This window comes from Marmota marmota, unplaced genomic scaffold (assembly GCF_001458135.2).
Source record: "Marmota marmota marmota unplaced genomic scaffold, marMar, whole genome shotgun sequence".
NCBI lineage: Eukaryota > Metazoa > Chordata > Mammalia > Rodentia > Sciuridae > Marmota > Marmota marmota.
The window spans coordinates 21,533,510-21,556,718 of NW_026000174.1; the positions used below are offsets into that span (position 1 = coordinate 21,533,510).

Genomic DNA, 23,209 nt, shown 5'->3' on the forward strand with positions numbered 1-23,209 from the left:
ATTGGGGGGGGGGGGCAGTGTCTCACTAAGTTGCTTAGGTCCTTTACTTGCTGAGGCTGACCTCAAACTTGCAATCCTCCTGGCTCAGCCTCCCAAGTGGTTGGGATTACAGATATGTACCACCATACCCAGCAAAAAGAAAGTTTTAAGATGAAGTCATCAAGTTTTTGAATGCTATTGAGACATCAGATATGATATCTATTTAGAGTTTAAGCACATAGTTTGAAAAAGAGAACAAAAATCAGTAAATTGCATTAGACAAACTCTAGTACCCACTAGCAACATTGAGGTCTCTGGTGGACAGGGAAGCAAAGCACTTGAGGCCTAGGGCAGGAGGTGCCAGTAGATTAGAAGAAAGTAGAAAAGTCAAAGAACTAGTTGCTCAGTGAGGTCAAGGAATTAGTGTAGTGGGATAGATGATATCAACTAGAAAAACAAAATTTGTGGTAAAGGCTGACATATTTAAGGTTCACGAATAGAGGGTTTCTGATAGAGTTAAATTGTGCTGACAGTGTGAAATGAGGCTATATTATTGGCAGTAAAATCTTCTAGGTAGCTGTGCAGATTAAATTATCGGGCAAGAGTCTACAGGCTGAAAAATGAAGGCCAAAGAATAAAGGTCTAGGAAGGGCTGATAATAGAAAGTAAAAGAAAAAAAGGAAATCTTGTGAAGGAAGAATTAATCCTGTTTGGTGATAGAGGAAGGAGTTGATGATTCCAGAGTTTTAGTTATCTGGAGAATCCTGGTTCTATTGATGCTGAACTTGAAGCCACTGAGTTGAATTACTGTTCACTGGCTTTGAAGGACCTTCTAAAGCATTTCAACAGTAGTCAGAGACTATTGGGAGCCCTAGAATTAAATAACGCATGGAGAATTCTCTTTTTCACAGGAACTGTTGACAAGCACTCAGTGGAGGTCACCAACTGCTTTTCAGTGCCACACAATGAATCAGAAGATGAAGTGAGTAGGAATTTGAACTGCCCCTCTGCAGTATGTTGCTGTGCATTTGTCAGGCTCCCCTCAGGGACCCTCCTGCACAATTTATTGTGCTTATAACTAGAGCTCCTACAGCCTAAGAGTTTCATTCCGTTGTATGTACTTCCCTGGTCTCTTCTGTCTATTGGGGCATGAGGATCTGTACTTTTTATTCAATTTTTCTATGAACTTCTAGCTTCTTAGCTTCCTTTCCTGCCTTCCCTCTTAGGTGGCTGTTGACATGGAATTTGCTAAGAACATGTATGAATTGCACAAAAAAGTCTCTCCAAATGAACTCATCCTGGGCTGGTAAGTTGGGGAAGGGCAGGGCTGGATGGAAAGTCTCTCAGTGATTGCCAGGCTCTTCTGCCATCAGAATAAAGCTTGTCTTCCCCTTTTAGAGACAAGAGTACTAAAATTGTCTGATCTCAAGAAGCTATGAATTGACTCAGGAGGCTGAGGCAGAAGGATCACAAGTTTGAGACCAGCCTCAACAACTTAGTGAGACCCTAAGCAATTTAGCAAGACCCTGTCTCAAAATAAAAAGCACTGGAGGTGTGGCTTAGTGGTTAAACACCCCTGGGTTCAATCTCTGGTCCTTTGAGATCAAAAATATTTATTTTGAATTTCAGTTTTGATTTGTAAGTCTTGTTCCATTAAGTATAACTACCATAGGGTTATTGAATACCCAGCCCACCATTGTGTTTGATGTTGATGCCATGAATCTACAACTATGTTCTATTTTCCAGGTATGCCACAGGCCATGACATCACAGAGCACTCTGTGCTGATCCATGAGTACTACAGCCGGGAGGCCCCTAACCCTATTCATCTCACCGTGGACACAAGTCTACAGAATGGTCGAATGAGCATTAAGGCCTATGTCAGGTGACCACAGAGTCTTGGGCCATAAGGGAATAAAAGGCTATCCAGCCCTCCCTAGATGACACCCCACCCTACCTCATGCAGGTTTAATTCCTTCACTGTGTATCTCACTGCTTCTTCAGGAAGCTCATTTCTTTCTCTTGGAAAGATTTCATTCTGAAGCAAAAACTGTCCCCATAATTTCATCTGCTAATCCTCCTGTACTCTAGATACCCCTTCCTCTTAACCAATTTTAAATGGCAACCCTTTAGGTATTTGAGCAAGTTTTCACGTTTCATGTCATCTTGTCTAGAATAGGCAGTCCTCGCTTGATATTCTTGTGATTCATGTTCATTATTCTGGGTTACTCTTTAGTTGTCATTCCTAGGACTTACTATTTATGGATTAGTGGGTGACTGTCCTTATTTTTAACACATCTATTAGCCCGGGATTGTATGCAGTTTTGGTGACAGTAACATTACAGTGTTTACACATTGAATTTTCAGGCCATTAAAATGCCAGTTGATGGGGATTGTTGGGAAAGGCTCTAGTGGCTTACTGAAGACAGGTCTGCTATGAGAGTTAGAAGAATTGTACCTTGTGGTTAGTGAATGCCTTTGTTAGTGCATCTCACTTGCTGTTTCATTTTGTGATGTTTCTTTGGTGGGCAGGAGTCTGCAGAATGGCTACATGAGCATCAAGGCCTGTCATGTGATCATTGAGTCTTGGACCATAAGGGAATAAAAAGTCTGACACTCATGTAGCCAGTTAACTGTTGGGCAATAAGACAAAGATGGTGGGTGCCAACCCCTCATATACCAACTGATGTACCATTGAGCTCTAGCCACTGCCTAAATTCTAGTCTTTCCAGATAATTCATACTCCTCAAAATCCATTTGAACATATAGAGTCAACATAGTAAGGACATCACTTTTTTTTTTTTTTTAAGAGAGAGGGAGAGAGAGAGAATTTTTTTTTTTTTTTTAATATTTATTTTTTAGTTTTTGGCGGACACAACAACTTTGTTTGTATGTGGTGCTGAGGATCGAACCCGGGCCGCACGCATGCCAGGCGAGCGCACTACCGCTTGAGCCACATCCCCAGCCCCAAAGACATCACTTTTAATAACTTTATTTGTAGCTTCCCAGTCTCATCCTGATGGACCAGAGTCTATTTGTTTTTTTCAGTGCTGATGAGAGGCTCCCAGAAAGACCTCTCTTGTCTCCATTTGCTGGGGGTGAGTGGGTGTCTCTGTAGCTGGCTCCACAGGGAAATTGAGAGTCCTATCCTTTCTTTGTTGACATTGCAATGTATGAAGTCATCCTCTAAAGGGACAGGCCAGTTCCAAAGGCTAAAGGTCCTTCTGGTGTATAGAATAAGCTAAGGGGAGAGATGAGTTTTGTTTCTTTGAGACCTCAGATTCAAGTGGTCCCTGCCATCTTGCCTCAGAAACTTGGAAGCAGTATTCTTGTTGTAACTGCTTTTCCACGCCAGGCTAGGTGTGGCAACCTTGCTGTCTAAACCATCTGTTTACCTTTTTCCTTCCCTTCCCTTCCCAGCACTTTAATGGGTGTCCCAGGGAGGACCATGGGAGTGATGTTCACACCTCTCACCGTGAAATATGCATATTACGATACTGAACGCATTGGAGGTGAGTAACCTTGCCATTCACTCCTTAAAGACTTAGGCCTTTTCAAGGGAGGGGGCTATTGCTCTCTAACAAGGTTGGAGGCCTTAAATGACTTGAAGAGATTGATTTAAGGTTTGTGATGGCTTGGATTTCAAGAATTTTTTGAGAAATCGTTAGAGGTGGGAAATTATCAACTAGAGACAACTTGACCATTTGTATGAGACCAAAAGCAATGATTAGCTTACTAGGTAGAGGAGCTGAGCTCCCTCCAAAGGAAAGAAAGCCAATAAGGACTGAGCAGGGAATTTGGAGAGCCAAACAAGTCCAGAAGGGGTTCAGGGAGGGTTATCAGATTAGTTAGAGACCATCTCCTTCCTAATGGCATGACTAAATTCCCTCTGTCTCTTATTGTCTACCCCTACCCAACCCACTCCCACAGTTGACCTGATCATGAAGACCTGTTTCAGCCCCAACCGAGTGATTGGACTCTCCAGTGACTTGCAACAAGTGGGAGGAGCATCAGCTCGCATCCAGGATGCCCTGAGCACAGTGTTGCAGTATGCAGAGGATGTGCTGGTAAGAGGGAAAAAGGAGAAACACGGGAGGGGACAGAGCTCCACCTTGAGATCACCGAAGGATCTGCTGATAAAATGACAGTGCCCAGTGGTGAATATTAACTATTCCTCTTTTCTTTGGTGCTTAGTCTGGGAAGGTGTCAGCTGATAATACTGTGGGCCGCTTCTTGATGAGCTTGGTTAACCAAGTACCCAAAATAGTTCCTGACGACTTTGAGACCATGCTCAACAGCAACATCAATGTAAGTGCCAATCCTGGGCCTCTGGAAGCCTGCCTCTTCCTTCTACTTCAGCATAGACACAACTGTGAAAGGAGTTGGTGGGGTGGCTCAGAGTAGGATATAAGGATATAAGCTCCACCTTTGGCCACCTTGCAGACCAGGTTGGAGGGAAGGAAGGGGTAGTACACATGTTCAGAGGATCTCATCCTTCTGCTTCTTTGATTCCATTGTCTTGGGTACTGCTGATACTACTGTGACTTATTGTGGATTTACTATAGAAAGAAATACTAAAATTCAAAGATAATGAAAATGCAGTTTCTTATTTTCCCCATTTTTGTTTATAGACCCCGCCCCCACTCCTCTCTCAGTCTTCCACTTGTGAATCTTACCTAAAGCACTGCTAGTCTGTAAGTGCATTGGTAGAGAAAGGAAAGTATCTCCAAGCATTTCCTTCCTGTCTTCCATGTTTGACTCCTGCTCAGTCACTCCCAGCTGTCATTTATCCAGGATTGTTCTCACACCCAGTGTCCACAATAGCTGGCCAGACCCGCCATTGTGCTCACTTATATTTATTCTTTGTCTTTTAGGACCTGCTGATGGTGACTTACCTGGCCAATCTCACACAGTCACAGATTGCCCTCAATGAGAAACTTGTAAACCTGTGAATGGGCCCCAAACAGAACTCCTGCCAGTCTGACTTTCTACCCTAGGACTCAGGATGAAGTGGAGGAGAAATGGTTTCTTTGTGGTCTTGAGTCACACTGAGTCAGTCAGCTGCTTGTGACTCTGAATAAACATAGCTTACCTTTTGTAATTGAGTTTCATCTGATGTGAGTTTATTGCTGGGTGGAAGGGAAGAAACTATTCTAAAGCTTACATTAAAAAGCACTGTAGGTAGAAGTTGGTTATGTTTGAATGACTCATCATCAGTAGTTGTACGCACTGCCCAAGTGCCATTTTAGCTTCTCGGCACACTAGTTTTACAGTGGCATTTTCTTATCACTCTTTTTTCTGTGGTCAGAATAGTGATGAGAGAGAATAGAATAGAAAAAGGGAAGAGACAGATTTCTAAAAATTTGAGAAATGAGCATAGAAAAGAGAGTTGAAAGAAAATTAGATGGTAAAACAGTCCAAATGCATCAGTAGGCACAATAAATAAAAGGATTAAATTAGCCAGACGGGGGAATTTGAATAACAAAACAAACCCCCATATGCAGTTTACAGAGACATTTGAAACAAGAACACAGAAAGTTGTCCTGTGTGGTAAATAATAGTATGGATGGATCTTAATGTTGAGTAAAGAGCTAGTCTCGGAAGACAGTGCATAAAGTTCAAAAACAAGTGAAACTAAACTGTTATTTAGTAATATACATAAGGTCAGTTTTTGTTGCCTCTGAGGTTAGATTCCCTGCTCAGTTCATAACATTTCCATCAACCAGTCAGTAAAACAACCTTGCTTCATGTGCATTTATGTTTTAAAGACCTCTCATTTTGAGATACACATATGCACTCTTTTGCCTCTTGCCATGTGATACTCTGTGCAGCCTGGGGACATTGTCAGCAAGAAGGCCATCACAGATTCAGCTCCTTACCTTGCACCTACAAGACCATGAGCCAAAATTCACTTGTTTTCTTTATAATGTTAAAAAAATTGATATAAACTCAGGGCCAGAAACTTGAATACTTGAATGAACCTTATCTCACATGTGTGTTTTCTCCAGAAGCCACATAACAACACTTTTGCACTAAGAATGCTAGACAACATGCTTGGAGGACATTTTAAGCAGCAAAATCAGCAGACAAAAATACAAACACATGCCAGGCCACAGTAGTGCATGTCTTTAATCCCAGTGGCTCAGGCGGCTGGGGCAAGAGGATCATGAGTTCAAAGCCAATCTAAGTAACTAGGTGGAGCCCTAAGCAACCCAGACCCTGTCTCTAAATAAAATATAAAGGGCTAGGAATGTGGCTTGATGGTTAAACATTCTGGGTTTAGTCCCCAGTACCAAAAATAAATAAAGATATAAAGTAGACTGAAAAGAACACTTGTTTATGAGAGCTGAAATAGCTGATTTTCACCTGGAAAATCATGAGGCACCTCAGATTTTCTCCATTCTAAACACATTTATAAGTGAATGCAAAAGTGCTGATTAGAGCTATAAATCAATTTTAGCAAATGGTGAACTTTCAGATACAGAATCTGAACAGTGAAAATTGACTATGTAAAGTTATGCCACTTATATATGATGTATATGTGATAAAACTGAAAAGCAGAGAATGATGAAAAAATTTGCAACCAGGTGCGATGGCATACACCTATAACCCAGGGTGTTGGGAAGCTGAGGCAGGAGTACTAAGGGTTTGAAGCCAGCCTGGGCAACTTGTCAAGACCTTGTCTCAAAATGAAATTTTAAAAAAAGGATTGGGGATATAGCTTGCAAACAAAACCCTTGTATTAAAAAAAAAAATCATAGTAGTGAGTGTTCATCTTGGAGGGGAAAGAAAGCAAAAGGAGGCAGATAAGTAGTGTAAGTTATTGACAATGATCTAGTTTATTTATTTTTTGTTTTGAGGTGGTTTGTTGTTTTCTTTTGTTTAATTCAGCGGTGCTCTACCATTGAGCTACACCCCCAGTCCTTTTTAAAATTTTGTTTCGAAACAGGGTCTTGCCAGGTTAGCAAGGCTGGTCTTGAACTTGCAGTCCTCTTGCCTCAACCTCCAGAACAGCTGGGATTATGAGTATGTACTACTATGCCCAGCTATAATGATCTAGTTTGAGATTGGACAATAGGTTCATGGGTATAACTAGTCAAACAAACTAACAATGACAGTGTGGTGTATTTATCATTATTATTTAGCCTTGTTCTAGATTGATTATATTTAATCAAGAAAAACATTGATGTTAAAAATATAGTGAAAAAGAGAAGGATTTTTTTAATTATTATTGCCCAATTAATATTGTGGAAGAAAACTTGAAAATGCCAATAAGAAACATAAGAAGCAATCATTTGAAATGAAAAAAAAAATGGAAAGGGAAGAATCATTTGAAGGCTTATCACATTATTCAATAATATCAACATTGTTTTAAACTGTGTCAGTTTTCCCTAAGTTAAATTACCTATTTTTCATAATTCCAGTAAAGTACAAAGATATCTTTTTTATTTGGGCAAGCTGTTTTTAAATGGGAAAATAAAATGCCCCTTTAATAATCCTTTCAACAAAGAAAAATTAGTCCTACCAGATAAAAAAAAATATATATATATATTACCAAACTACATAACTGAAGCAATATGGTACTGGTACATAAAAAGACAAACCAAATAGGCAAATAGATCCAAAATGCACATACAATGTTGATGAAAACAAAAGAAAAGGAAACTCTTGAACACTGTTGGTAAATTAGTACAATCATTATTAAAACAATATGAGTCCCTCAGAATATTAGTATGGTTACCATGCAATCCAGTAATCGCCCTACTGGTTATATGTCCAAAGAAATGGAATCAAGTGTCCATCAAGAAATGAAATGGATGAAGAAAATACAGTATATAAACCCAGTGTAATCTCACTTGTGACAGCATGGGTGAACTTAAAAGATGTGCTAAGTGAAATAAACCATGTAATACCACATGTTCTCACATGTGGAGCAAAGAACTTTGAATTCACAGAAGTAGAATAGAAGGTTGATTCCACAGGCTCAGGGAAAGGGTACATAGGGAGCTGTTTGTCAACACTCAGAGGAATAAGTTTTGGAGACCTATTGTACAGTGTGGTGACTACTTAATGTATGCTTAAAAGTTGCTAAGAGATTAGACCTTAAATCTTAAGTATGTGAGGTGATGGACATATTAAGTAGTTTAATTTAATCCTTTCACAATATATACATGTTTCAAATATCACATTAGCCCCGGTGTAGTGGTACACATCTCTGGTTCCAACTACTCAGGAGGCTAAGGCAGAAAGATTGCTGGACAGCATAGAAACTGCCTCAAGAAACAAAAGTAATTATACACCATTAATATGTATCATCTTTGTCCATTTGAAAATGTATATGGGAACTTTAGAATATGATAAAGTTGCTTTTTCAAATAAGTAAAGATGGATTAGTTAAGTAAGTGGTCATTTGGAAACAATTGATTCCTGTTTTATGACTTGCACTAAAGTTATTCAAAATGGGCTAGAATGCTGTGGTTTGAATAAGGGTTGTGTTGCCTTACCATGAGTCCAAGCAATGTACCAGTGGATCAGGGACTGAAACCATGAGCTAGAATAAACCTTTCCTCCTTTTTGAGTTGATTATCTCAGGTATTTTGTCACAGTGACAGAAAATAACACAATGGAATAAAAATTTTAAGTATGAAAAGAACATGTAAATATGAGGAAAAGAATAGAGGAAAATGTTTTATTTCCTACAAATTGAGAATCCCAGAGTATTTTTTAAAAGATTGGGGGGTTGGGGTTGTGGCTCAGTGGTAGAGTGCTCACCTAGTATGCTTGAGGCACTGAGTTTGATCCTCCACACCACATAAATGTAAAATAAAGATATTGTGTCCACTTAAAAAACTAAAAAATATTTTTTAAAAACCCAAAGATTGATAAAGTCAACATCTTTAAAAATCTTACTGACAAAATGCACATGTACACAAATAGTCTATACAAATATAGAACTGTGGAAAAATCTCACTTTTAAAAATATAAAACTACCGTAAGATGACAGTTTTATTTATCAAATTGAGAAAGGGGAAACAACCCAGGCATGCCTTGCTGATGGGAGTGTAGTCTTCTCTGGAGGCCATTTTGAATTTGTATTTGACAAAATTAAAATGTACCTACCCTTAAGCCAGAAATTTCACTTCTGCTTATATATTCTACAGATAAACTGGCTTGATTGTGACATAATATATAAATAATTGTTGCAGTATTTTGTTATAATAGCATAAAAATTGTGATCAACCCAAATGACTACTATCTGAAGATAGAGTAAAACGTATATGTCCGTAAAATATAATATTATGCAGCTGTTAAGAAGGAGACAATTCTCTATTCATTAATATGTATGGTATTCAGGATGTAGTAACTGAAAAAAAAGGCAGGAGAAAATGGTATCTATAATTTATTCTTATTACATGCAGGAAAATAAATGGTAGTAATGCCTAGAATATTTGTGAAAATATATTCAGGTAACTGCTGTCAGTGGCTGTGTTGGGAGAAGGTACTGGATAAAGCACAAGGAGTGGAGAGATTTTATTTTTTATACTTGTATACCAAGTTTATCTAATACTTTTCAAAATATAAAAATGTGAAAACAATACCTTTATGCAATAAAAAGGAAACATGCTAGTGAATGATCAAATCAAATTCAGGGTATTGACTTGGGGGAGCAAAGAAGGAAGAGGAGATGGTATTGGTTTCAGCTATATCTGTAATGGCTTTTCTTTTAAAAATTGGAAAACAAGAAGTAAATATAACACAATATTATATCTTTATAAAGCTATGCAGTGGATGCATAGGTACTTGTTATATAATACTTTTCATAATTTTATGCAAGCGTATTTAATAATAAATGCTTGTTTAAATATTTTAGGACCAGCATGCAAAATTCAACCTTCCCCCCTTTCCTTAGAGGCTACTCAGAACTTGGTAGACGCTGATCCTTTTCTTTTTTCACTCAAGTCTGTAACTAACCCCCTCAACTTCCCAGAGAACTTGCTAGACCATTTCCCCAATTAGAACCTCAAACTAATAGGCTTTATTTTCCTAATTATAGGATGAAGAACTGGGACCCTTACTATCTTTCAGAGCATGTAACTTGTTCAAGCCAAAGGTGACCAAAAGCAGGATCTCTTCTAGAATTGAGACTGTAAACTGCTAGAGAAGTCACTGGGGAAGGTGAAATTCACTGGAGAGGTTAAATGAGCCCCTTAGAGTAGTGCTTAAAGGGTGGCCCAGAGATACACCTGGCAGTATGCTTAAAATAGGCTAAGCAGGGCAGAGATAGGCTGTGGCCTGTCCTGGTGAAGAAAATGATAAGGGAGTGTCTGCCAAGTACAGATAGGGATAGGATGGTCTGTGAAGCACAACAACCCAGGCAGCTTACGAGGACCCCTAAAAGTTTTGAAGAGTGCCAGAGGTTCTTGTCAGGACAGTTGCACTAGTGGCCATCTGGAAAATGGATTTTAGTGGTCTAAATAAGCAGCAAAGGTGTCTTGAATTAGCAACAAGAAGCCCTGGAAATGGAGAAACATGAAGGCAAGATGAACTTGCCACTTGCTCTGCCTGATGGTTCTTCATACCTTCCTACTCCACATTGGCTGGAAAGTGGAAGCAGTGAGCGGTGAGAACAGTTAAGGCTAAGATGGAATGTCCACAGGCTGAGGGAGAAAATGGGACAATCCTTCAATACCTATATCTAAGGTACTGCTCCAGAGTTGGCTAACTCCCCTCCCCACCCTGCCTGTCCACACTATCATGCTAATTTCCCTCTTCAGGGCTCTTCAGCAGTTTTACCCAAATCTGTAACTAACCCCCTCAACTTTCCAAAGAACTCCCTAGCCAGTCATTTCCCCAGCTAGAACCTCACACTATAATAGGCTTTATTACTCAAATCATCCTCTGACCTGAGCTACCTAAATTAATGGATCCATTCAACCACTCCCACAACCATACCAAACATCCAGCCCTTCCAAGTCTTGTACCCCCCTCTACTCCATTTCTTACTCTCTTCTCTACAGAAGTTGTTCAGCACCAGTTAACCAGTGTCTATGAATTTGATTTGATAGTTGCTGTTATGGAGAACAATAGCTTCATAGGCATAAAAAGTATATTCCTGTACCTTCCCCAATGGGCTCTGATTTACAGCAGATCACAAGAGTGGGAATCCTTATCCAATGGATGGGCTGACAAAGTGATCTCATAGAACTCTGACCTCATGGGCATCTTGACTGGCGTGTGAGCAAGGCTCTGCTGGTGTCCCCAAAACATCAGGGCTTTGCTCCTAAGAGACCAGAAAAATCATGAAAAGCCAAAACAGAGGAATCTCTAACAAGGACCAGAAAGCTATAAACTTTGTGAAGAATGTAGTACACAGAGTTCTGTGGACCCTAAAGGGGAAGCAAGTGTAGGGTTGTACTGGATTCTTGCTCTGGTCAAGGATTGAATAAGTAAGTTGAGTGTTCCCCGCCATGAGGCAGGAGAACAGGAAACAAGGAAATGGAGAAACCATTTCCTTCCAACACCTACACAACTGCCAACAACAGCACCAACAAACCTCATTAGTCCTTCTTGGAGTATAAAGGAATCACTTCTTAACTGCAAATTTATTTGACACAGCATCTATAACATTAGGTTCTTGACATATCTAATGACGAAATTAGCATTTCTCTCACTAGCCATTATTAGCTATTCCAGTAGTGTTAAAACAGGCCCCAAGTTATTTAGGATAGGAATCCAGTTGCTTGTAACTGCCTTGCTTCTTAATGTGTAGGAATTCATGTACACTCAGTAACACAGGGCTAACAAAATTCCATTCATCACCTCCCCCTTTCCCCAGTGATACCTCCCAGGAGGCAGTGAATTCTGTCTCCTATGGCAATGAATTATATCTGTCTCATGATGGTGAGTCCAATCTATCTTGGTCTGTCAGTCTTAAGATGGCATTTTTAAATATCACTGGAGTATCTTAGCTCTGTACTTACCATTTTGTTCCAAGATGATAGTTACCACTTTTATCATGTTCACTCTGTTTCTTGGTGTTGATCCTTCTGTCCTCTATAATGGGCTAACAGTCCTATAAGAAGCATCATTATGTGGCTGAGGTTTTCTCAGTTATTACCACTAGAGGGAACCCTTATGTCACATATAAGCCTCTGAATGCCACTTTCTTATTCTCTAGGGGCCTGAGCACTTTTTGTTGTTGTTGTTTTTAACTTTTTAAAAAATTTTTATTTATTTATTTATTTGTTTGTTTGTTTATTTTTATGTGGTGCCAAGGATCGAACCCAGGGCCTCACACATGCTAGGCAAGTGCTCTACTGCTAAGCCACAACCCCAGCCCCGCCTGAGCAGTTTTCTAAGGGCCTGCCTACAATAAGTACCTTTACCTTTGGAGACCCTGGAAGAGTGCAAAATGAGTGACCAAAGCTTCTGGAGATATTTCCCCTGGCCACCACTGAGCCACAGAATGATGAAGCCAAAGTATCTTCTTCTATCCCCATCCCAAAGTCACTCCAAACAAGCGTGTATTCTAATTCAAAACTTGGTTTGGAAACAGTGTTGAGTAAGTCTCCTAGGATCCACTCCCCTTCCAATCTGACTGAAACCTACAAGGCCCTCTGAAGCTGCAACTTCCCAGGAGCAATCCTGCCCAGGATCTGACTGTCAAAATGAGGTTTCTGGAGATTTCCATTCAAGAAAAGGATGGTGTGGAGTAAGTACATGGCCTTGGGGCCCTTATAAAAGAACTTGGACTTTCCAAGTGGTACTAGAGTTTGGGGCAGGTAATTGAGAACCTCTTACCAAATTCTGGTGATTGGCCAAGTGAGAGGTACAAGATAGGATCAGACCCAGCAGTCCGAGTAAAATTGTGAAATTGGGAATGCAAGAGATGGACTGAAGTAAGGTTAACTGAGAATAGAAGTCCAGGTTTAAATATAAATTTAACTGTATGGGAACACACTTAGTTTGGGTCCCCTGAGAGCAGCACATGTAACAAGAACTGGGGGCAGAGGGGCAGGGGAATAGTGTATGTGCAAGGTGATCTGCATTCAATTCTGTGGCAGCCAAAATAAGTACCACAAACTTGATGGCTTAATACAACAGAAATTTCCTTTCTCATAGCTTTGGAGACTAGAAATCTGAAATTTAAGTATTTGCAGAGCTCTATTGTCTCCAAGGCCTTCTGGAAGAAGATCCTTTCCTACCCCTTCTAGTTTCTGGTAGCTTCAGGCATTCCCTGGCCTGTAGCTGTAGAACTTGTACCTCAACGTCTATTATCACATGGTGCTCTCCTTGTGTGCCTGTGTGCAAATGTCCTTCTTGTAAGGTCTTTAGGATAGGAATAAGTCATATTGTATTAGAGCCCATCCTAATGAGCCCTTCTTACTGTGATTGCATCTGCAAAGACGCTATTTCCAAATTAGGTCACATTCACAGACACCAGGGGTTAGGATTTCAACATATCTTTTGGGGAGACACAATTGAACCATAATATGAACTAAGAAGCAAAAGTGAATGGAGACAAGGGCAAGAGAAACCTAATGCAACTTAAAATATTAAGCTGTTATCTCTGCTGCAACAGGGACTCAGTTCCACTGAGGAACCTCCAAGGAGCCATGTGAAATACCCTTCAGAATTCTCCCACTGAAGTCCTGGAAGGCATTTAGCCAGTCCCTCGCTGGTTGAAGATTTCTGAAGAATGTTAACTTTCTCAGACAGGCTGCATCTGCAGGTGGGCTGGATCCTTACCTAGCTAATTAAGGGAGCCTGCTGTGGGATGTGAGCAATGTGCATGGACTATCCTTCACCACTGCTGCACTTAGGTCAGAAAGGGATCACAAGTGTCTGCAAAGTACACCCCTCACATTGCTCAGGTCTATAAATGCCCCCCCGTAAATCTAATCTCTCACTGACTCTTAAAGGCTCTGGTCAGCTGCAAGCTCTTGAAAAAAACTTTCAACAGAAATAAACTGTAGTCTCCTGGAGCAACTAGTCTTCAGTCACAATACTCATCAGCTTTCTTTCCCTCCACCTATTCTAGATTTCTCTCAGTCCTGGTCAATACTAAAGCTGGTCTGGATTGCTCATCCTGATAGTCTGAGTTCTTGTTTAGCCATTGTCATGCTTTGTTGACAGTGATTTCATATTCACTGTTATCACCAGACCTGAAAGGACCAAGAGATGGTCCAGCACCGGTTTCAGAATAATCCTCCCTAGCCCATTATGCAATAACATCCTTAGCTCTAGACAACCGGGATTAATTGCCCTCTTTGATATGGTAACTCTTTTTTTACCTAATAGTCCATTGACATTGGGAGCCCAACCAAAGTGTCCCAGCAGAAGATTCAGCTTCCTAAGCAAACCAGTGTAAGACTGTGTACTGGGAACCAAGGTTTTTAATCCAGCAGAATCAGTTACAGAAATGGGAAGCGCAATTTCTGCAAGGAGCTGGCTGAAGTGACAATGAAAACACACAATCCTACTTCCATCCCTTGGTTACTCTGGCCCTGTATATTCTAGGGAGGAACACAGCACTATATGTTGTCTGATCATTTAATGCATACATTTCATCCTAGAGGACGGAGACCAGTCATCTACTGTGTCATCTCAAAGCTGGTTCCTCAGCTGAGCTTTAATCAGCCATTCCCACTTTCTACCTTTTGCTTCCAGGTGATGCAGGATATGGGAAGACCTGTTGTTTTAGAAGACCATTGTCACAACCCATTAACCATAAAATAGGCTCCTGAGCTAAGACTTTATTATGCAGATCTATTAACCATTGGGGAGGCATTCTGAACTTGGAAAGTGGAAGATAAACCTATATTAAGAAAAAGTTTCAGTAAGGATAAATTTCTTCCCTCTCCATTGTGAAAGGATTCTGATGTAATTAACTTACTACCAAGTGTGAAAGCAGTCTTTGCACGGAATGGCACCATAAAGAGGATGAGCAGGCACACTCTGCTCCTGTAGGCTGAGCATTCAGCAGCAGCAGCAGGTAGGTCAGCCCTGGTGAGAAGAGTTCTGTTGTTGGGCCCAGGTAAAGTTTTATTCCTGGCACATTCCCACTTCACTTGTGAGTCCAAATATTTAGTTGGTTAAGAACAGAAACTGACTGAGATCTACTAGATAAGTCATTGCATATACCCTGTCACTAAGTGCCTCCTCCACAGCAGATGCTTTCTGATGGGCATTGACATGAGACACAAAGATCTACACAATCTGATACCATTCCTACTAGTTCATCCATATGTCTCCTCCCCAGACTTCTTTATCCAATATTTCAATCTTTATGCAGGCCTCTGACCAACCAATCAGGTATATGAGTATTCTGACCTCAGATCATGCCTCCCTTCCTACAAAGTTGACAGCCAAGGGTACTACCTATGTGGAAGATGTCTCTCACCACTTACCTTAAGGTTTTGTCTCATCAGAGCCAATTGTAGTTGGGTATGGAGTATAGTTGCAATTCATTTTTTATTCATATCACTGTATCAAGACAACCCATCCATATGCTATGTCCAAATATTTTTCTTCCTACAGCAATGGTGGTAGAGAACTCTGCTACATGCATGAAGTCATAAATATCAGCTGAGGAAATAGGTTGGTGTGACAGGGGTATACATCATGGAGCCTCAATCGCCTCTACATGAAATTTACTCGTGCCCTCTGTACCTGTTTGGATCCAGTTCTAAATGTACCACTGTCATTTTACAATGAATTGCTAGCTTGTAACTGATGAAGTGGTAAACATAAATCACCCAGTTATGGCAGGGTAAATGTTCAACTGGTGTCCCAGATTACAATGAGTAATTTTAGTACTATAGTGTCTTGATGTACCACTGGCAGGTACCCACACTCCACTGGGGCCCAGTGTCTCATTATGAGCTCCTTTTTCAAAATGAGTAGTTATTTGTCACAAGGCATGGCCTAGCTCCTAAATTTGGAAGTCTACACTGCTTTCCAGAGACTCCACACGGTGCTGCTCTCTAACACAGATAACCTAATACTGTTGAATTGTCAGGTCATAGAACCATGGAGCTGCAGCCACCTCTTGAGCCTCTTGACAATGCCTTTCTTGCTTCAGTCCACATTTAGAAATTAAATAGGTAGTGGGTTCTCTGCTGTCATATAGTAAATTTATTCTATCCACTTCCCTGAGTCTTAAGGCCCTCAATAAACTACCAAGATACTTCCTTTCTCAGGTTAGGTTTTCCAGAAGCAGACTCTGAAATGAATACTCATATACAATGGATTTTTAAAGGAAGCACCCCAGTGGTATGATGGTAAATGGTTGACAATTGGATATCTGGAAAGAAAAATAAACCTTAATTTATAGCATTTTTCCATTTTCTGTGAACACTCCATGGTGAATTCTCCCACCATGACAAATTTAAATCTAGCAACATGTTGTCTCTGAACATGGAATTTGGGAAGAGTTGCTAAGGATCAATCAGTTCTTGGTACTAGCCGGCTCTAAAAATCACTGAAATGCTATTGAGGAGATAAGTAAAGGCCTGAGTGCAAGAGAACAGAAATAGGAGGAAGTCATGTTTAAGGGAATGATCTCAGGAAAAGTTCCACAGAAGTTAGGGTCAAGATGTTCCTACAGGGAACCCCTGGAGTACTTTAGCATGGTCCCACCCACCAAGGCAAGGATGCTGCCCTTTCTTGCTCCTGAACATGCAGGTATTAGGCAAGGGACATCCCTGCATGGAAGTAATTCCTAAGTACCTATTGCTCTTTGTATAGTTAAGCAAAGTGGCTCCAGAAGTCCTCTGTAGAAGAGGTGCGAGTGCTGGGTTTTCTGGGCCCTGAGAATATCCTACATGATAAGAGTGGTTTTGTATACCTGAGGCTTTGGAACATGCTATACTATACCAGTTTGACCACATAAATGTATCCTTACAAAATGTTTTATGATGAACTCTGGTTTTTGCTCTGGGCGGTGGCAATTTACTATGGTGGCTGAGGTCAGTCATGCAGGCATTGTGTGTCCACATGACTGTCTCTTCATTAAGACTCCATGTCTTGAGGGAGCTTTCCTGACTGGCAACACCTCACATGTGTTGTCACATGTTGTTGCGGGGGGAATTGAGTCTTCATACTAATCCACTGGGGGGAGTCACCTGGACATTTGTGTAATTTCTCCTATTTTCTCCCACAAGCCCTTTGAAAACAAACCCTTTACTGACTTTAATCTCTATCTTTTCAGTATAATAAATCATAACCATGAATATAACAGCTTAAGCACTATGAGTCCTCCTTGTGAATCATCAAATGAGGAGTGATTTCAGAGACCCCCTGATACTCCCTTCTTTTACCAAACTTCTAAGAAAGGATTTTCTGTATCATTTTGATACCTAGGGAAAGTATCTGACCCAGAATCATCTTCTCCATAAGAACTGGCTTGTCCCATCTGTTCCTTGTCATTTCCTGTCACCTCCATTCAAACATTACCTCTCAGGGCACCAGGCCCATGTACTTTTGCATCCTCCTCACCCAGACATCAAAGTCCATTTGGGCCTACCACTCCTCCTAGCCATCTCATCTCACAGGGAGTCCAGAACTTTCCATGGTATTTTCTGGCACCAAGCCAAGGAAATGAAATTCTGTGAAGTTCTTGCCTTTAGAACCTTTAGCCCTTGTTGATTTCTCCAACATCTGGCACCATGCTGAAAGCAGGGCACCCATAGGATTCCACAAACTTTACTGAAGTTTCTATTTTCCCAGATCTTCCTATTGTTCTGAATTTTATTATTTACATCTAAATATTTGCAGTTCAGACAGAAAATATAGTGCTTTCCAAAGTTATCTAAGTAATTATTTTAATATTTGAATTAACCACTCATCTATTTTCAGATTAAACTTTTCAAAAATTTTAAATAATAGTTACATTAACTTAAGAACTTTCACAATCGTCATAAATATTGCAGCATATGGTCATGCAATTATAAATATATGTGGTAGCATTTCAACCTAGAAAGCATATGAAGTGATTTTTCCCTCCAAGTTCTACCTAGAATGTTTGCCCATATTTGAAGATGAGTATTTAGATAGTAATATAATAGCATATATAAATCCATATATATAGTAATATATATAGTATATGATAGTAATACTAATATATATTATATATAATAGTAATATAAATCCAAACATCACACCTGTTCATACTATGGCTATTATACACAGATTAGTGGTGATGGTAGCCCACATGATCAAGTGGCTATTGATCATTTACAATTTCCAGGATGCCAGAAATGGCACTTAGTGATCTGAACTTTCAACAATGCTGAAGCCAAACTGTAGTCTGTAGATAGTTTCTGTCTCTGTTCCATAAAGTAGGAAGAAGAAACAGTAATAACAGAATAAAAAGGCATATAACAAGAATTTTCTCCTATTTTTTAAAAATTTTTCTTAGTTGTAGTTGGACACAATACCTTTATTTCATTTATTTTTATGTGATGCTGAGGATTGAACCCATTGCCTCACATGTACTTGACTGCTTAGCCACAACCCCAGCCCTTATCTCTTATTTTTTAAGAAATGCAGAACCTTAACTCCTCATCCTTAAGCCTCTTCACTGCGTAAGCAGTCCTATCCCTGCACTTGCTCTAAAAATGCTTGGTTTTAAAAATTATTGCCTCTATCATGAATTTTAAGATCTCCCCTCTTCTCCTGTGAACTAAAGGCTGAACCTTGATAGTGTCTCCTATCTTCGCTCATTCAGCTGCCAGCCCGGCCTGGCCCTTTGCTGAGGCTTCCCCAGCAGGCATTGTCCCCACTCCCTGAGAGCTCTAGCTATCATGTGTGGAGCTACTTCCCTGGGGAGATCTGAAGTACTGCTCCTGCTGCCTCAGAGAGAAGAGTTAGGTGTGTCAAGGAAAAGTGCCTAACAGTCTGTGTGGACCCCTCAGATACCTATCTCCACCCCTTTCTAGCCTTGCAGAAAGTCCTCCTCCGAGGACTTGGAGGAGGGGAACAGGGTGCTCTGTGTGAAGAACCTCTTGCTACTGTGTATATTTTGGGTAGAAACAATGAGAGTGGGGGTTGGCTTAGTCCATTGGAGCTGCCATAAAAAAATACTTAAGCCAGATGGATTGTTTCTCATAGTTCTGGAGACTGAGATGCTCAAGATCGAGACACTAGCAGATTCAGCATATGATGAGCACTTTCTGGTTCACATATGTCTTCTTGTTGTGTCCTCACATAGAGGGATGGGCTAGGGAACTTTCTCAGGACTCTTTTATAAAGACATTAATTTCATTCATGAGGGCACCACCCTCATGACCTAATCATCTCCCCAAAGGCACCTCTTCTTAATTTGATCACTTTGGGAGTTGGGTTTCAACAAATGGATTTGGGGTTGGGGGTGGGGAAGGGACACAAGTATTCAGTCCACAGCAAGGAGATTACAATGTGGGTGTGCACTTGGGCCTATGGCAGTGAAACTCACTCCTTTGAGTGTGGGACTGGGAATGGCCTATCAATTGGTTGAAGTGCTACCTGGAGACAAAGTCAACCTCTCAGATCAGAAATGGGCATCTTCATCTACTGACCTTGGGCATGCCACATGTCAGGATGTTTAAGGAAGAAGTCCTATAGAAAAGTCCATTTGAAGATGGCCAGAGGAATGATGCAGTGTCCTGAATTCTGCATTTATGTATTTTATGAAGTGGTTGTATTTGTTTTTCCTGTTGTCTTTCCTCTAGAATTAATGAAGTTTTTAAATCCTAGTTGCACCAGGGGAACACAGGATTGTATATGCCAGGGCCAGAGTGATAAAGGGGGAATAACTTCTCTTGGGGTAAAACACAGTATAGCAGTGTGAACAGAAACTCAAGGGAAAGAGTGAGTCTTAGAGAAATGTAGAATGTTCTGAGCAGTAGTACTTTTTTCCAGTGATGCTGTGATGCCGAGTTTTACTCTGGAGAGTATGGACCTTGTTTTAGTATAGGAAGTTATTTCCCTTTATAGTTCCTCATCTCTGCTGCACCAGAGGATTATTCCTTCCAGGTTTTATTCCATGGGACATAAACTCCCAGGTACTGTTCCTCCTTTTGCCATGGTGGACCCTTGACCTGGTTTTGAATTTCTCCATTGCTTGTCTGCTGTCCCCAAAACATGCTGGACAGCTTGGCCTTGGTAAGGCTGAGAAATTCCACCTTATTGTAGGGTGGCCAGGCTCCTGGTTCCAGGACTACCAGTCACACATCTTAACAGATAGGCCTTCCATCCTTCAAAGATTACATTTTCCCTTAAAATCCTAATAGACTCTAGCCTGCCTCCTTTTATTTGGGAAAGTCTAGTACTCAAGGATTTTCAAGAAAGGCTAAGCTCTCCTGGACTCCTTTGCCTTTATGTTCCTGCTCCTAACTTAATTCTCAATCTCCAACAAGCCAATAAGTTTCCTTCTACTTTACCTTGCCCCACATGTGGACAGTATCCCACTTTTCACATTCCCCAAATCATCATTCATAGGAGGTGACTATTACTGAAGGTTTGGAGATAACAAAGCAGCACCAATAAGCAAGAGCCAACTTAAAATAGAATGTTAGACATGTTCATTCTTTGATTTCCTTGGCTATCCCTGCCCAGCTATTTTCCATCTTGGATTCTAGCCTTCACCAGTTCGACTCAAGTCTTTCTCATGCTTTTTTCTATTCTCTAAACAGACAACTTATAAATTCCTATTGCTTTACTTTGCATAGCAATCCAGTTTTCTTGTTGCAGGTCTCCTACACAGACTAATAGGGACCCTTCCTGTCCTAACCAGAAGGCTCATTAAGCATCTTTCAAGGAAAAAGGATCAGTTCCTCTAAGATGAATTCTGTCTACCTGGCTCTCTATGGCATAAAAACAACTGCATTTTCATAATGATCACACATTCTATAGGTCAGGGAAGGGCAGGATGCCTTGGAGCAAAGATGACTTGTCAATCCTCTATGTCGTCTGGGGTTCAGCTGAGAAGACTCAAACATCTGGGGATGATTGGAAGGACTAGGGGCTGTAAACATCTGAAGATGTCTTCATTCATATGCCTGGTGCCTGGTTGTAGTGACTTGAAAGCCAGGCTCAGCTGGGACTGTCAACTGAAGCACTTACCTGTCTGTCAGTCTCACAGTAGTCATGGTGGCTTAGGGCTCCAGTTGACAAGGGGACATCTGGGAACTTTGATACTTGACTAGAAGTTGCACCACATCCAAGTTTAAGGAGTGGTAACATGAATCTAACTTCTCAATGAGGGTAACATCCAAGAATTTGTAGCCATATTTTAAAACTGCTATATGTCCTCTCCCACAGAATGCTGGTACACAGCTGGCACTGATAAAGATCAAAGGTCCTTTCTCTGAGGCTTTGTAAGGCTCTTAATCTGCCTAGTTCAGAGTTCTTCTTGCAATGTCTAGGAAGTAGCCTTTCCACAACTTCCAGCTCTGGCTCAGGACACCTAACCTTGAGCTTGTTTCTACTCCTGTACTATCAGAATATGAAGGTAGAGGTCTGGGAGCTCAGTACACCTGATACTAGCTCTTATAGAATGATTATCTTGTGCCAACTAACACATTTCCTGGGAAGGCTACCTCCAGTGGCCTTACCCAGGACCACTGCAAGGGGCCTAGCAATCAGTGCTTAATGTCAGTTTCAGGAGACCTCTGTGATTGCAGATTATGAGATAGTGTGGGTTGGAGTAGGATGATGCCAGAGAGCAGGATATCTCTTCTGGAAGGAGTTCCTTCCCAGGTCCTATTACCTTTCTACCAGCCCTGTGGAAAAGGACTTCCTTGGGGCTTTCCTTAAAATACATGAGTCAGGAGCAATGGCTTCTTCTGCAGGTTCTGTGGGAGACCTTGCACACTTCAGATAAAGAAGCTCCCCTTTCACCCCTTCTCGAACAATGAAATAAGATACCACACAGTGACAACAATTTGGTTCTAGAGTCTCAATCCACTTCTCCTGAAGTCATAGGTATGTCAAAAATTTCACCAAGATGTGATTCGGAAACCACGGTTCTGTGTGGGAGCCATGGCTGCAGGTCAGTCTGTAAGCTCCACAAAGGGCAGTAACAGCAACTTCTTGGTATACGCAGCATTTTGCAAAGTACCTGGTTTAGGGCAACTCTGAAGGTCAGTAGAGAAAATTCAATGGTTACAGAGGTGACTGCATTGTGCAATAGAGGCAAATTCAAAAGCATTAGGGACCAAGTAAATTATATGTGAGAAAAACTGGCCTGGTGGGTTCTGAGGCCAATAAAAGGAACTGCTCCCTCCCTGTCAGAATAATAGCCACTGCCTGCCCTATACCTGCCATTCTGAAGGCAGCCCCAGAGTTGCCAGATTTTCTTAGAATCCAAGAGAGGGTGGAAAGCTGGATCTGTTAAATCTCCTTAGTTTCGAGTGTTGTCAATTTATTCAATGAAAAAACACTGCAGGAACCTGACACCCTGGTGCATGCTTGTAATTCCAGGGACATGGGAGGTTAAGGCAGAAAGATCACAAGTTTGAACCCAACCTCAGCAACTTAGGAGGCCCTAAGCAACTTCATGAAACCCTGTCTCAAAATTAAAAAGGGTTGGGGATGTAGCTTAGTGGTAATGCATACCTTTGGTATTGGTATCCCCAATACCAACCAAACAAACAAAAAACCACATTGCAGGACAAATACATTTACATATTTGAGGGTTGCAATGTCAGCAGCAACTTCTATAACTCATAAGACTCCCTGGAGCTTGGCAGGATCCTCAGATTAGCGCAGCTCAAACCCTACCTCCCTGCACTGCACCTCCAGTGTGCGTTGGCACCCCCACCCTGACCCTGACCCTGAGGAGAAGTTAGCATAGCCTTTCCACAACAGCTGCCCCAAAGGTCCTTCTTAGGCTTCTGTGACCTCTGCAAGAAGATTATACCTCTAAATCCCTGCGGCCAGCAGTCCAAGGTGGGGGAAGGGAAGGGAAGGGAGAGGGGCCTGGCAGACAAGAATGCGCCGGCAACTTCTCCCCGCTGCACCTGACCCGCCCACGCGGCTCCTCCCTTAACTTTTCCTGGGTCCCCGTCAGCCAGGTCTAGACAAAGAAGACACTCTCCCTTGGGCCAAGACAACTGGATATTTTCCAAAGGATTTTTAGTAGTAATGAGGAGATAGCACAAAGGGACATAAACAGAACGAGATGGCCTAGAAATGGAAGTGTTTACAGAGCCTTGATATTTGGAACCCAAGAGGGCCACGGTATGCTA

General features: G+C 41.1%; 1 protein-coding gene across 1 annotated transcript in view; it reads left to right on the top strand.

The window, feature by feature from the left end:
• Eif3f (eukaryotic translation initiation factor 3 subunit F) overlaps nucleotides 1-5,079 on the top strand; it is a gene marked incomplete at its 5' end in the record, with an annotated part of 7,324 nt that extends 2,245 nt beyond the window's left edge. Inside the window, 7 exons of the mRNA XM_015504356.2 lie at nucleotides 891-961; nucleotides 1,206-1,285; nucleotides 1,726-1,863; nucleotides 3,399-3,490; nucleotides 3,909-4,045; nucleotides 4,173-4,286; nucleotides 4,853-5,079. Of these exons, the coding sequence (XP_015359842.1) occupies nucleotides 891-961; nucleotides 1,206-1,285; nucleotides 1,726-1,863; nucleotides 3,399-3,490; nucleotides 3,909-4,045; nucleotides 4,173-4,286; nucleotides 4,853-4,930 (710 nt within the window). The remainder of the gene's footprint in view (nucleotides 1-890; nucleotides 962-1,205; nucleotides 1,286-1,725; nucleotides 1,864-3,398; nucleotides 3,491-3,908; nucleotides 4,046-4,172; nucleotides 4,287-4,852) is intronic.
• Between the last annotated feature and the right edge of the window lie 18,130 nt (nucleotides 5,080-23,209).